This window comes from Dermacentor variabilis, chromosome 11, assembly GCF_050947875.1.
Source record: "Dermacentor variabilis isolate Ectoservices chromosome 11, ASM5094787v1, whole genome shotgun sequence".
Classification (NCBI taxonomy): domain Eukaryota; kingdom Metazoa; phylum Arthropoda; class Arachnida; order Ixodida; family Ixodidae; genus Dermacentor; species Dermacentor variabilis.
In genome coordinates this window covers 86,836,974-86,853,034 of record NC_134578.1, presented here as the reverse complement: position 1 = coordinate 86,853,034, position 16,061 = coordinate 86,836,974, and the positions used below count along the sequence as shown (strand labels likewise).

The 16,061-nt window shown below is 45.0% G+C and overlaps 1 protein-coding gene across 2 annotated transcripts in view; it reads right to left on the bottom strand.

Moving 5' to 3' along the window:
- Positions 1 to 15,428, bottom strand: part of Aplip1 (JNK-interacting protein Aplip1) — a 62,873-nt gene extending 47,445 nt beyond the window's left edge. The window contains exons 1-5 of one of the 2 annotated variants that reach the window (XM_075674429.1): positions 15,302 to 15,410; positions 14,453 to 14,494; positions 13,097 to 13,247; positions 9,693 to 9,771; positions 5,892 to 6,078 (exon numbers count right to left, since the gene is read on the bottom strand). In XM_075674429.1, coding sequence (XP_075530544.1) covers positions 5,892 to 6,078; positions 9,693 to 9,771; positions 13,097 to 13,210 — 380 coding nt within the window. In that variant the 5' untranslated portion in view covers positions 13,211 to 13,247; positions 14,453 to 14,494; positions 15,302 to 15,410. Of the gene's footprint in view, positions 1 to 5,891; positions 6,079 to 9,692; positions 9,772 to 13,096; positions 13,248 to 14,452; positions 14,495 to 15,301 lie in introns of both variants that reach the window. The other variant, XM_075674428.1, reaches the window with a different exon arrangement.
- Positions 15,429 to 16,061: the final 633 nt, after the last annotated feature.

The following is a 16,061-nucleotide window of genomic DNA, read 5'->3' as shown; positions in this document are numbered from 1 at the left end:
CGATGACATACTCCGAGCCATGATCGTCATCGTCACTCACCATGCCGACGCCTAAAATCTCAAACTTCGGCGAAGTCTCACACTTTTTTGTCCAGGAAGACGTTGCATTGTTTGCACATTCTTTGTGCTCTGCACACTCCACCTCCATGTAAAACAGCATGTCGATGCGATGTGCACACGAACTCGGTCCAGCTGCACCCACCGGCGACGCTGAAGCGGACGGTCTCGAGGAGCTTGAAGTAGCCACGTTGACCTAGCCACCGTCGCTTGCAGAAGCACCGAAGCTCTCGAGGAACTTGGAACAGCCGCGTCGATTCGTGGTATGATAGCTTGTGGCAACACCAAACTTGACGATCTTGATGAGTTTGGCGCAGCCCCGGCGGCCCGCGGTGTTGTGGCTTGCGACAACACCTAAGTGGACGTTCACCGATGAGCCTGGTGCAGCCGTGTCGATAGGTGGTACTGTGACTCGCGATGACACCGAAGCTGTCGTAGTTGTTTTCGATGATGCGGTGATCTTGTTCCAAGCAAGTCTCCTTTTGCCGACCACTTTCCGCACGCTTGCTTTCAAACGTGAGTCCCGCGCCATCAAAACACACGGCACAAAAACATGCATGCATGTACACATGGCATGCCAGCTTGGCAAATAAACATAGGATCGAAAATGCAAGCTAAAAGGGAGCAAATTAACAATGAAAATATTTACATGAACGATGAAAAAAGAGGCTTTGGGGAGTGAAACACTGCACAACAAAGAGAAGCCTCGGGTGCATGCCAACGACATGAAGGCACCATGCCGTCAGCACACGGCCGCGCCGGTTCAGCATGGAGAGGAGGCGCGTGCCAGGGCCAATCAGAGGGCTGCGCCTCGGAGAAGGGTGCACTTCCCCCAATCAGTGTCGCTCTTGCGGAATTGCACCTCTCGAAAACGGCGCTGATGCCGTTGCTCCCAGAATGCCTTCGCCGTGTTCAAAGGCGCCAAAATGAAGCACGGGAAACCAGCTTTCAAACGAGGCAAAGATGGCAGCGATCACCATTATGGTCTCAAGCTAAGATGCTGCCGCGGCCACCTTCCACATTTTTTAAGAGGCGCCTTTTGGGGTCGCTAATGTGATGCCTCAGCAGAGCTTGCATGTCACTTGCTGCCCGTGTCTCCTCTTTGCAGTTGCTATCACACTGCCATTCTTGAACGCCGACAGCCGCAGCTTGATCAGAGCGCCCAGGAAGCAGAGTTAAACAGTTGAACAAGTCCACACAATCAGGAGCCCGATGGAGGAAAGCAGTGTGGAGAAATGGCCTCCCAGCCATTATATTTGTTGTTATATTTGTTAACCCAGTTATAACACTTATCGGTTAAAACAACGGGATTTTCGTGGCACTTGAATGTAAGTCAGAGACACTGCTGAAAGAAGAAATAGTGTGAGAAAAGAAAAAAAAAAGGAATGAAGAAAGAATTACGTTGCAACAGGGAATCGAATGCAGAAGCAGGGCCTGGCAGGCACATTACCTCATTGCCACCGCTGAGACAGGATAAGTGGCTTTTCCAGTTGTCACTGTCATCGCTACCGCAAATTCGTTACAGTCTTCGTTGCATCATTTTCGTTGATTTCGGCGTTTCGACGGCCAATTCTCGTGAGCTTTACATGCATTCCACTCCAACCTCTCATCATATAATATAGTTAATGCCTAGAGCTGCTTCTGAATGCCTCTTTTGTTAGAATAACGAGCCCTCCACCGTGCTAGCATGGACTGCTGTTGAAATGTGCCACTGCACGCTCTCCTCCCTATCGTCTGTGCAAGATGCTAGCTAGCACATATTCTGAAGGGAATGCGCGCATATATTAGCAGCTCTGTAGCACTGTTTAAACACTATTCTGAAGGTAGTGCAAAGCTTCGCGGAAAGTGGTTGCAGAAGAGCGTTCTCCGCTTCTTGGGCGGCAAACTAGATTGCGCATACGTCCAATGTAGCTTTTAGACTCTCCGAATTTATTTACCAGACGTCCATCGTCATCACTTTATTGCCGTGTATTAACGCTTTAACTGCCATTGACAAGTTAATGTTATATTCTCGGTTTCAGTTTCAGATTACTCTGACCACTAGTGCCATGCCGCACTCAACTTTCTAAGTGCACTGTGCCGTGTTCCCCTTTCCATCTTTTGAAATGACATCAGTCTAAGTTTCATTCCTGTCCAAGGAAATTTTCTTTTTCTGCAGCGTTCCGCACCCTCGGCCGTCGGCCTAGTCTGAGGCCCCGCATTCCAGCCACCCCGTCAAGGCAACTACAACTCATGGAAATACAACAGTTAACTAAGCATGACAGAGGTTGTAATAACTTGTAATTTAGAGACATCAATAAATACATGTGTTTTGTCATTTTCTTTTCCAACCAGAGCAGTAGAAGCACTATAGGCATTCCTGGTATCAATTTATAGAAAAGACATTGCAATATAAATGCAGGTTTAAAAGAAAATCTGCACATCTCATGAATTTTTTTTTACTCTGTCTTGGCAGGAGGGACGATACACTTCAAATAACTTTATTATTATTTTTATTTTGATGAAATTTGCACAGTTAATGTATTTTACCAGCTGATCTAAAAAAATTGAATTATTTCTAGCATAATTATTTTTTTATGATTTCCAAGACAGGATGTTTGTTTAAGGCCTAATTAGATAATTAACAGCAACTTGCACACGGTAATGCATCACAGGGAATCAATTCTGAATGTTTATAGTGTGTAGTAAGTGACAAGTAATTGTTTTAGGCCATATTGAAGCAAAGTTATAGGTAGTCAGTCTTGGTCATAAAAATTGTCCACCTTATTACCAGAAAAACAAAGGGCAATTTGGAAAATTTCTCAAAAATGTGTTATAACAAATCTCACTTTACGACACACTCATTCTATTTATCTTCATGGAAAAAAAATTATGATAGTCCACAAATAGAACAAAAGATATTGCTCCTCCACAAAAGAAAGGACATGGAAATAGTTTCGAGAAATCAAAGAAAGACCTTACAGGAATCTTTAGTGGGACAAAACTTATAAAATCATAGTCAAATGACAGGACTTCGAAGTGGGTAAATGAGAAAACATAAAAGACAAGTTTTGGAGCAACGTTCGGCCTTTAAGTGGAGCTTTCCCCCTTAGAAGGAGTTAAAGGCACACTAATGGCAAGTATTGTTTTAATGTGAACTGTTAGAATATCATTCCAGAAACCCCGCAACTCATGTCTTGTGCCAAAAAAACACTTCGTTTGAGTGAAAAGAGCGCCTGAAGGGTCTGCATTCCTCTTGCACAATTAAAATTGCCCGCCACGAACAAGGTGTGGAATTGCATATGCCATCATCGTCCTTTACTGCCATTCGCGAGCAAAATGGCGGCCGCCAGCCGTTGCTATGGATTTTTGCGTAAAACGTGACAGCACGGCCAGAAACCATACGCAGACACAGCCGAGTGCGCCCAAAGACACCACACAGAGGCAGAATAATCTGCTGCTTGCAGAAATCTTGCTTGCCGTCCGGAAGTCCACTCGGCGACCCACCGATTACCTAACAACATGACAGCAACAATTGTGCCCACTTGTGCTTGAATTTGCTTAGCTACTTGCTCACCTCCGTGACAGCAAGAAATACAGTGAACTCTCACTTGAGTGAACTTCAAGAGACCGAAGAAAATAGTTCACTTAACTGAAAGTTCACTAAACTGAATATTCACTAGACCAACATAAGACATGGCATAAAGAGTCAAAAGTTTGAAGTGCAATTCATGGAGCAAGAGACATGGCATCCATAGTGTTAGAAATGTGTGAAATGGAATTTGTACATATTGTTGCATACAAGTACGTCAACAAGTAGAAGGTTCATAACAGTTATAATGCTGCCTTTCCCACTTAGAAAAAAATCTGTAATCTTCTGTACTTGTACTTTTAAAGCACAGGAAGTAAAAAAACTGTCCAAAGAGTCAATGTTTTTGTACACTTCTACTGACACAGCTTGCTGTTGAGACACGAAGTCTTTCAACTTTCCAATGTACCCTACAACCTCAGCTAGAGTTATAGGGCTTGAAACTGGCTCGACAGTTGCCTCTTCTTCGTCTCTTCTACGTCTTCTTCACCTCTTCTTTGAAAGAAAGAGACAACGACCATGCCATGACTAGCCGGTCGGGAAAAAACACACACGACGTGGTTTGAGTTGTGACAGATCTCCGCTTTGCTCTGGCGGCGTTGTAAGTGCCAGCGATGTTACTTTGTTCATGGCCTCCGAGATTACATGCTTGCTCGTTTTGTGCGGGCGATCTCGGAGGCCATGCCTCATTGCCATTGGTTTACCGCGCCACCGCTTTGCCCCAGGGGCGCTATAGCGCCAGCGATGTTACATTGCGCTGGAGTAGCGGTTTGATGAGGGCGGGCATCGGTTCTGATCCTAAAAATAAGCCTTGGTCCTCTGAGCAAGTTCGTTAAACTGAAATATTGACTGTTCCGAAATTCGTTTAAGTGAAACATTTTTGCATAGAATCTATAAGAAAACTGCCGGGGATTTTTAAAAAGTTTGTTATTCTGAAATATTCGATAAACCGTCGTTCGTACAACTGAGAGTTTACTGTAAAAGGCAAAATAAGCCTTTGCTTTGTCTCATCTCACACTAAGTACAAAGCAGTAGAAAGCCTTCCGAGAATGCACATGTGATCTCAGAGGCCTTGGAGTCCCGAAAGTGCTTTGATTGCTAGCTATCAGGTGGCTCCACAGCACTTCTCGCTGGTGGCAAGGAATGCATTTTTGCTGGTGATGATGGCACATAAGAACAACATCTGATACCCTCTGGTTAAAATGTTGGCCTCACCCTGAATAAAACTAAACATACTAAGAGCGACAGAAACTAAAGCCCATTGAATAAAGCTAAAAGTAGTGACATCCGTTTATCATGCAACCTGAGCAAGCGAGCAAGGACAGGCAAGGAGGTCTGGAGTTTATCCGTGTCTCCTTGTTGGTGGAGCAGAGTAGTGTGGCTGCGTCACCACCATTTCCACAAAGACAAGCGCATGGGCGTCTGCGCGCTGCAGGTGGACGCCCGTTACTTGACTTCCGCCGGCGCCATCACAGTTGTTCTTGATTGCTGTGTGCGATCGTGGTGATTGACCACGTTCGACCAAAAAGAACAATCTAAGAGGGCGAGTGGTGAGGATAGGAACGTAGGGTGAAAAGGAGAGGCCAGGAGAGGAAGGGCATTGCTAGCTTTCGTTTATTCGTGAGACTTAGGCACGAGAAGTGCCGAGCATAGCCGTAAGTGTGCAACACACGAGAATGCAGCGTAGGGCAAAAAGGCACACAGGCAGCGCAATGGCACAGCTGGCGACGGTGAGGACCGCTCGCTCGCCCGGCACAATATGCTTCATTTTCAGCGAGCATCCTTACTAAGTCGCAATCTCGCCGAAATGCTTTGGACTTGCACGCTGACTTCTTTTAGGTGCAGCGCATGGCCTGGTCACGCCTGCTCAAAAGTGTTAATCATATTACTCAAGGTCACGATTATTACACTGTGGCCACACTGATACGTCACTGAAAGCCTGCCAAATGAGGGGAAAAAAAAGAAAAGGCTTAGACTTCGAGCACGATCACTCGCTGCCACTGAGTGGAAAGCAAGCACAAGCAACGCTGCTGGCACTGCCACGTTGCCTTTTCCCCAGTATTTACAAGGTCGAGATTTCGAGAAAGGTGGAGTCTGGCGCCAAATCTTCTCGAGACAAGGGGCAAAGAACACGTGGGTCGACACTGCGGCAGGAAAAATTTTTAACTTAACCAATATTTTGAGACGTAAGAGTTGGAGTTAAACGAGGGTTTGCTGTAAAGGAACAGTGAAATGTCCAGCGCTGATCAGCGGGGGCACACACTACCTGAGGCAGGACTTTGGCTGTGCGCCGGAGGTGTCAATCTCGAGGTATAGCCGATCCGAGACCTGCCGGATCAGCTTGGTGGGGCCGGACTCGGGCGGCAGAGAGGACTGCTGCGGCCCATCGCGATCCGCGCCCCGAAGCTCGTCGGCCAACGAGCTCGGCTGCTGCTGCGTCAGCTTTGCCAGCGCTGCAGGTGTCAGGGAAGAGCAGGGAGAGGCTCGACAACTCCAAACTCGAGGGACATTAGAGAGTTTTAGTTTGTCTGCAAACTTCTTAGCATTTGAGGATTACCGGGTTACCAAATGCCTAAGCGTCAGCGGCCGCGTCAGTGGCACGACCTGGTGGTGCAGAGCTCAACCAGACTAACAAAGAACTATTATTGCGCCGATTAAGTGTATTCTACTTCACTGCTGGTATAAATTTTCGGCAGCGGCATAATCACAAGCACACACCCTTTCATAAATGTTTTTTTTTTTTCGCCAAGAACACTCATGGAATGTGAAAATGTGTCTATAAGGCATTGTGGTTAGATGAAGCATCACCAGATAACGCTACTAGCATTGTTGCTGCCGTGCAGCTCTTTGGTGACCCAGAAAATCGTAAACAGTAAGAAGTTTGTGAACAAGTTAAAACTCTCTATGGAAAAACAGTTCCATGTGAGGGGAAGGCAGCATCTCCTTGAAAGTAGTGCGAAGCTACACAAGGGTGGTTTCCTCAGAAAAAAGAAGCTCTGCAGTTAAAAAAAAGTCTATGTGTACACTTTTCATCGATTTAGTTTGTTCACGCTGCCTGGATGCCAATTCTTGAGATGGTGGGGGGTGTGGCTTCGTGCGAGGCACTGACGAACAACAAAATTAATAAAAAGTAAACGGCATTACATTAGCATGTAGGAAAACCTTTCGTGTATACCTGTATCACAAAATAATCTACCGTCCTCCAATTTTGCATCAAGCCAGCAGCACCTCATGTTAAAATCAGCCCCTCAAAGTCAACACACCACAAAGCAATCCAAAAGCTTGTACAAATTCATTTTTCATAACAATGTGTATTGACCGGAATAGCCTGGTGCTGGAGTACCGGAATAGCCTAGAAGCATGGTGCTGCTCTGTAAGTAGAACTGGCAACAATGGCTTAGCATGCTTACTGTTCATGAGTAGGGGTGGATGCAAACAAGCATGTCTGGATATACCCCAAGCCGCCATCAGTACACTTGTGCTGTGAATCGCGTGTGAATGTACCCAGCCGTGTGCTCTTAACAATAAACCGTTTTAACGACCGGCGGTAATATGTGGGGCTACAAGCCAACAAGGCAGTTGCGTCAGGTTTCACTTTCCAAACCACGATTCTGTTAGAATCGGTCATCATCAATGCTCGCCTCTTGCATGCCGCTCAGCCTTGCACTCCCTTCATTCTTGGCCCTTCCACTGCGGCCGCTACATTGGTAACTGCCGATGCTACAGAGATGCTGTTAAGATTGGAAAGTGGCTTTCAGCTTTCAGAACATCCGAGCCCATTCCTACTCACGTACATGTAACACGGCAAGCACGAATAAAACGCATTCGGCTAGTTCAATGTAGAATGTGGACCTGCAAATCGCACAGGGACGAGCTTCACACGCCGCTGCCACGATGGTCTTTCCACGAAGTGCAGGTGTCATATGCAGTGTTTTTGTTAAATCCTAACTGTAATGCAGCCTCCTGTCCAAGTGAGGGTTGGAATCGGATTTGTTTGAGCCGCTCGCAAATCCCTAAAATGCCGCTATGGAAACTCCTTGTCTACAAGACAAGCAAGCACGGCAGTGCAGACATCTCCAGTTCAGCATCCCATGCACAAAACGAAGACATTCAGGGAAAAGATAAGAGTGTCGTCCAAGCTTTCTTCTGGAACATGTATCGAACCCAGGGAGGCCTTTGGCATTCTTCAAGCACCATGGTTATCAGCCCCTGCCAATAACAGACAGACGCAGTTTGCGAGAAGCTGTTTATATACGCAGCGAACATGAGACACACCCTGCTCATTTTTCCTCCATGGCGTATGTACTGCCCTCCAGATTCAACGTCTTGCTTGATGAAATCTACCAGAACAGTGGCAGGTTGAATACACAGGAGTATTTCCGATGGTGGGAGAAGTGATCACTTGCTCATTACAAGAAGGGCACCAGCAGGACTGTGCTGGGGCACAGCTTTCAATTTATCAAATGTGGCAGTGAACAGGAGAGCTATACATGCATGCTACAGCGCTATGCTTATTAAGAAGATTCCGAGAGGATGTTACAACTGTTCGATATCGACAATAATTAGATACAGTAGAACCTTGTTCATATGTTTAGAGAAAAGGCTCGAGAAAAAACACACTAAGTGGGAAGACGTTTGATACGAAGTAACTAACAAATTTGGCAGACTAAACTGCAGTCAACATCTACGTAATGCAAGGTGTTATGCAAATCGTCGCTTTACGAGGCACGAGATGCCGATGCGTATCGAAATGGTGGGGCTCCGGTGGCCTAAAAGCATGTAGCCAGCAGCACTTCGCTCCATGTGCCGTAGAACAGATAGGTGAAGAAGCTTCTCGCGATAGGGTTGGCGGCAGTAGCTGTGAATGGGGCGGGCGACGACCCCTAAGGCAACCGAATAAGGAACCGAGTGCGTGCCAGCATTTTCATGTGACGGGCGGGTGAGTATTGCGTTGAAGCTGCCGCAGTGGGCCGCTACTCTAATCGATCGCGCATGCCTCACACATTTTCTTGTTTACACGGGATCTAGCAGCCAGAACCGTATCATAATATCGCAGTTTGGCGACTTACTCAGTGTTGGTGCCAAAAGACCGTTTTCGGCAGTTACATATGAACTGATAAAAAAGAAGAGTAAATGTATTGGGTCACTTTCTCTGTGTTCATTATCGCAAACTTTCGCATCTAGAAATCTTACGTAACGGCATCATATTAACGAGGTTCTACTGTATATCAGAGTTTGATATATCCAGAATCGCCTGAAGTACATGGCGTCTTGGGGCGTAATGCTATACCATAAATGGCTTCCTATGTGGTCAAATCAGCTGCCGCAGCTGTTGCATGTGAAACTTTGTTGCCCAGTACTGTATTTTTCTGCATTTAACCTGCCACTGATATAACCCACACACACCATCACAACAGCCCGGAAACAATATATCTGTGCATATAACCCACGGAAATAACTGCATACTACATCCCTCAGATCTTCACAATAACCATTTCCATTTGGGAATGCTCAACTCGTCCATGTCGTACCTTCGACCACCGGCTCTGTTCATCCCCCCACCCCTTTCGGCAATCTGACAAAGCTGGATTCATATACATAACAGATGTGGTCGCGGAGGAATCAGTCACGTGATATGTGACATGAACCAGATCACTTCGCAGCTAGCATTCACACGACAGGGGACGACAGCACACACGGAGCCGCCCCCGCATGGGCAATGGAGCACGACCGAGCCGAAAAACCCAACGGTGATTTGGGCTCTCTGCTGTACGTCGAACCGCTTTCATGCACACCGAGCGAGTGCCACGGGAACGGCGTCAAAATGTGGCGTCACGGAATTTTGCTGCTGTGAAGTCACACCTCAAGGCAAACTTCGCACATAACACGCACTTCGACTTTACCATTGTTTTTTTTTTCTTTTTTACTCTTTTGATGTGAGTTATGCGCTTGAAAATACGGTATATTAGACAAACTTTCCATATCACTAGTCTTTCGTAAGAGAACATCAGCCAAGACGCATGCATGCACACTTCGTGTGCGCCCCACTTTGAGACGTGCCACTCACGTTTTCGGTTGGCTGGGATGGCTGGCAGTCTTCTCCGCCGGCGCTCCGTGTGCCCGCCGGCTGACAGCTCGTTCATCATCTGGCACCCCGGTCGGTAAGAGCAGAGGGAGCAAGAAGAGGAAATGCAAAAAAAAAAAAAAGACCAAGAAAGAACATCAACGCTCCATGGTGGGGCAAATGTCCTGCATAATTTATGAGCATGGACGTTTGCAATGCTAACGCCTCCTTCCAAGACAGACGTAAAAGAACAAATGAACCTTGCAAATGCTTTTCAAGGAGCACTGGCAAATAACTCCTTCAAGCATGAGATTTCCTGTTTATTGAAATTTTTTTAAACTTTACGCATCTTCAGAAGCACAAAAGATGCACAGTGGCCGAACGAATTGTGTATTTTGAATTCTTCAGTGGGTTTTGCAAAGTTCGCAGTTTGGCAACTCCATGCAAGAAGTCTCTACTGGAACGTCAAAAAAAGAGAACATCTACTATTTCACCTCAGCATACTTGGAAAAATATGACTGTGCATGCGGAAGAACAATGAAAGAAATGAATCCACAACAGGACGGCATGCTGACGCCATGAGCAAGCATGCAGCCATCAACCTTCCAACGCAGTTCGCTAAAGCACTTTACTCGTGTTAATCAAATTTGCAGCACACGTCAAATCAGAAGTGTTTCCAGATGTGTGCAATAAGTTCTAGGCACAATTATTTCTGAGTAATTTAGCTTGTGATGCACTATGTTGGTATGAACAATTGCGCGCAGTGCAACTCGAGGGGATATTTTTGTAGTTGTATAAACTCGACCACATGCTTATTGCATGTAAAAGTGTGACATTCAGCTATTATAATGCTTGGGGAGTGCTTGTCAGAATATCCCAATTTGATACCAAAACTGGTATCGAAACAGCAGACCTGCTGTTAACATTACCGTGACATAAACTGTAACAGAGTAGATGCTCAGGCTGATTTGTCAAACACTCTTTAATCCAAACAAATGCCGCAGTTTTCACAGCATGCTCGCCTTGTGTTTCTATGTCACTGGCAGCTAAGCCTGCCCATCTCTTTCTGTTCCCTCAAAGTGTACATGGCTATGCTACTGCCGCAACCTTGCCGATATTAACGATATTATTCATTACTTATATGGAACGAACTGTTTCAATGCACGTAATGTACTCATACGAAGAAAAAAATCTCGTTCGGTGCGTTCAGCTTCCTCCGCCGACCACCATTTTTGTTTTAATGTCTCACACTGTTATAGCGCCAGCCGCCTGTTCGTGGACTTGTCATCATTCCGCAGCAAATGCGGGATGAAAAAAAAAAATTCTTTTCGCAGAAAATTTCCCCTGCATAATGATTGCACCCTTGCATATGCGTCAGTTTTTTGACAAAAAAGTGTGATCATTATGCGAGTATATACAGTATTTGAACAAATCTGCTAGCCTATTTCAGGCTATAAGCAGGAGAGGGCACAGAAATGAACACTTCATTGGAAAGAATTAAGAACATTAAAAATCACAGAATTGCACAACTAATTAGGACTTGAGAAGAAAAATACAGAAGTTTCGGCTAGAGGAAATGAAAAGGGAATGGCAACTACTAGCAAATGATATCCGAACAGTGAGCACATAAATAACTTAATACTTGGATAATGCAGTTTCATAACTACAATTTTAGGAAATCTGTGAAGGAGATCTGACATTGGGCCTTCCACAAGACTGGCTAGAAGCCTATCCCATTCTTGGACCGTCTTTGGAAAAACAAATCTCTTGAATGCCTCAGTTTGGCAGGAAAAATCGGCAAATTTTTAAAGCTGATACAATTGTGTAGATCGTCTGTTGACTAGCTCTATGTAACCTTTATTTCTTTACACCTAGTTTATCGCGAAACAATGAATACATTCTTCTGTTCTATCCAGAATGACGGCTACACTCATATGCACTCTAATCCACAGTGTCACCTTTCTGCCTCTTTAACATCTGATTCATGATTTCTGTTTCACTGCTCACTGCAATGCATATCATTCTACATTATACAGTCACACTTTGTTACAACGAAACAGGATATAACGAAGTACTTCTCGTGCCCTCTCGAACTTCATTAGAACAAAGTTTTAATGCATACGCACAAAATGCTGCAAAGCATCTTCAAAAAGGTCAAAGAGAGATATCTCTTACAGTATCTGAAATGCTTAAACATAGAACACAGGGGTCCGCATGTCTGACTCCAAATTTGGAACTTGTGCTACAGGCTGGACATGGTCAATTTTAATTCACTAGTACTTAGTCTACTTGTGGCATCGGGTACAGCCTCAGGCATTCCGGTGATCAACTTTCTTGATTGTTGATACTTCTTATCCTTTTCAGCCATCATTTCTGACCTAAACATAAAGATATGTTCTGAAGAAAGATGTCTACTCAGGTGTGAGAAAAAGAAACACTGAAATTTAATGACATAGCAACAAACTGTTTGTTTCAATCATCATCATCATCAACCTATATTATGTCCACTGCAGGACGAAGGCCTTGCCCTGCGATATCAAATTAGCCCCGTCCTGTAGATACAGACAACTCTACACTTAGCAGGGCAATGGCTGTAAGTTTACTTATTGTGTGCAAGCTAGCAGTTGTGATCACAAGACTAGGTGGTGCGACGAAATTAGGAAATTTGCTGGTGCTAGTTGGAATAAGTTGGCCCAGGAGAGGGGTAATGGAGATCGCAAAGAGAGGCTTTCATCTTGCAGTGGACATAAACAGGCTGATTATGATGATGATCACATGTTCTGGTGATGAAATGAGAAAATATGCGTTCATCAAGCCTGACCTGTGCAGAAGAACCACAGAAAAGAAATTCAAACAGTCACACTTGCTCTGGCTGTCTGCGTGTTGACAGCTAACTGTCATTTTCAATCAGACACAAAAGCTTGTATGCTCATAGGGGTTGTTACAAAGGTTCCCTAACGACATAAACATCCCCAACTATGTAAAGATGCCAAGATGATTTATTAGCCACTGTACACAATTACGCACAAACTCCCTTGACCACTTCTGAGCCACTCTAACATCCTGAATTCTGATTGAAATGGCCAAGTTCTCCTACTACAGAATACAAAAAAAAAAAGATGTAGACAATATATTAAGCATTTAGATGCACAAATATCCGCCATTTATTTTGCAAAACTGAAGCTTAGGCGCACTATGCAACTAAATTTGAGGTACAGTCAATGAGAATACGAAAAGTCTCGTGAATGACTTGAGCTCGTCCTTGGCCCTTTCTATCAGAAACATGCGGCCGAACCTAGTTTGACCATGGATCGGACAACAAAGGCACGTAAAGGTCTCCACAGCATTCCCAATGAACAACCGAATACAGCTCGTTTCTAACAGCAAGATTGCTGCATGACACTCACCGTACATGCATGATTAACGGCGTCAACCAAGTCCCTGTCTGCGCCATCTGCCACAGGTGACGGCAGGCGGCGCTCCTGTTCGGGAGGCGAACAAGCCGCCTGCGTCTTGTTCATCTCGTCCGTTTGGGCAAAGTCCACATCATGGGCTATCCTGAACGGCGACGGCCAGCAAGGAAAATGCGTCAACTTTCCGGATTTCTCGACACGAAAAAAAAGGGGCCAAGATGGGATGTGCCCATTCCTTATCACCAGCGCACAGACCGAGCACTTCAGTGGTGACTTTTGAAGGAACGCCAAAGTCAAACCACTAAGTCAGTTTAGACTCTATTTTCCTTAATTTAGTAGCAAGAGGTTCATTACCAGAAGAGCAAAGAAAGCCGAAATTTTTCAGTTTTGAATTTCACACCGAAACTTCCAGCACTGGCACGTCAATGTGATACCACAGATTTCAAAGTATTTTCTCGTAGTTGGGCCACTGCGGTGCAGATACCTTTCTCTAAACTTGCCAAGTCCAGTATTGATCGCTTTAGAGCACCATGTAGTCATCTTCGCAGACGAAGTTTTAACTGCAGTATTCATTTGAATATAGAGGTCAACCCTTTATTTTCTAAGATGTTGCTCAAAATAAGCTAGTGACATATCTTTGTGACCAAAGAATCACTGCCTATACTCTAAAATAAAGCATGCATGTGGTCTGTCTGTAACATGGAAGAATCAAGAAAATGAAAAATCAATGTTTGACGTGTGAAGGCAAGTATGCCGCGCTTTAGTTGCATCCCTATGCCCACCTCTGACAAGTGTGAAAGGCGAGAAGAACCTCTGATGGGTGTTTATTTGCCACACAGGTAGACAAATGTCACTGTCCACAACATTAGTGGCTGTCCACAATGAGTCAAATCATGCGCTCTAGTGGCCAACAACACTGGTCTCATTTGGTTTGATGCCCCACACAATACTGAGGCAGTGGAGGGCCTTTGGATGTTCATTGTGCTTCAAAAAGCTCAGTATGTGGGCATTTTTTACATCTCCTCCCAAGTGGAATGCCAAAGCCCGTGACAGAAAGACAAGCCCGCGACTTCGTGCTCGGCTGCATAAGGAGCTATTTGTAAGTTTTTCTTTAGTTATTTATCTAATATTCAGTAAATGGTGGGATGCCAAAATCACTCTAGCTCTGCATGGATGACTCTATTTCGCTTGAACATTTTCTTATAGGATTAGCTGCCCTCGTATGGAGCTGTGTTTATTCTTTTTTCTCGAGAATCCTTCGCGAGGTATTGGACGTGTAAAGCAAAACAAGATGTGCGCAGAAACTCAAGGTTAAAGTAAGGAAAATAAACAAAAGAACGCAACCCTTACCATTACCAAGCAGCCGACTGTATCATCACCAGCAAAACGAAACTAAAACAAGAAAGAGAAAAATGAACGCAAAGAAAGCGGCGTTTCATTCGCGCTGCAAGGCGTAAACACCTTGTAAGCAAAGCGAAACAAAACCGAGACCAAAAAACAGAGTACTCTGCCAAGAAAACGCAATAAATGCCACTACTAAACAAACACAACACAATTAAATGAAGGTTCCTGAGTTGACGGCGGCAGCAAAACGTTTACCACAGAAATAAAGCAATGCAAATGAGTAACGTCCGAAATTAACGCCGCCTGAAGTTGTCACTGCACCGGACGTGACCGAGACGGAACAACAAAACCACTAAACCGTGAATGCCAGCTGAAAAGCGCGAAACTGTAACACACACGGCTGTGGCTTCATAAGATTAACAATCAACTCGACTTTCTTTGAGAACATTCCGGACGCATCTACCCTTATTTGAGGCCAGCAAAACGCCCAAGAGTACGGTTTCTCCGCATCAATGAAACGTAGAGGTGTCTTTTATGTAACGGTACCGAAAGGAACGATTCGCAATACATAGCCCCGTTTAGCGTATATCGCCCGTTCGCAACCGCTAGACAAAATGAACGATATCATAGCAGTCGACGCATTCGAAATCAGCGAAGGCGCCCCGCTCCCTCCTAATAAGCGGCTAACGTTCTCGACGTGTGATCCACGCCCGGTATTAGTTTACAAAGTCGCGGCCTTCAAAGGAGCTGATGCGAAAGCGGCCACCCTACCAAGGAAGCGGGCTGCGCAGGCATTGCGGAGAAGCACGGTAGGCTCCGCTTCAAACCCTGAATGAGGTCAAGGCATTCACTTACCTATAGCAATTAACGGGGGCCTTAATATGTTGAGGCATCTGGTCGAAAAATATCTTGAACGGCTCGAACTGTGGGTCAGCCATATTGCCCCTGACCACACAGAGAGAGACATCGGCGTTGGCAACAACGACGCCTCGATGGTCGCGGCTTCTAGTGATAAAACTTTAGACACTTTCGGTTTCGGTTCTTGAGACTACAGCGCCAAATTTAAATTTCATGAATGTTGAGCGTCACGAGTGCTTTACAGAAGCTCACAAAGAACCAAAATAACCCCTTTCGATGGCCTTTGCGAATGCGGTGATTAACTAAACGTGCTTCATACATTTATAGAGACGCCTGTCTGGCTCTCTCACCTATGGATTCCAAATGAATTCGGTGAAAGCAGAAAGCATTTCTCTTGTTACACTTGCTGTGAAATCGAAATTATGTAAGGTGCACTCCTTAATTCGGAACTGTAAGTAGTACGGTGAGTTCATATATATTCAAAAGTTCTTATTTTACAAGTTGGTCGTTATATAGTTCTCATTCCATTCATAGGGATTGGATTGAACGGACCAGTCTTCAAACCTGCATTTTACATCATTGCTTACCTGGTTAGGGTTGCTTTAACTCTAGCAATACCAACCTACTTCTTTTGACAAAGAGCTTAACTTCCCTCATTGCAGCGTCAGGGGCCGCGTGAATTAATGGAGGTCGAATTGATAGGTGGTCATAATGCAACTCCAAAATAGACGTAAATTTTTTTCACCATCATTCAAAG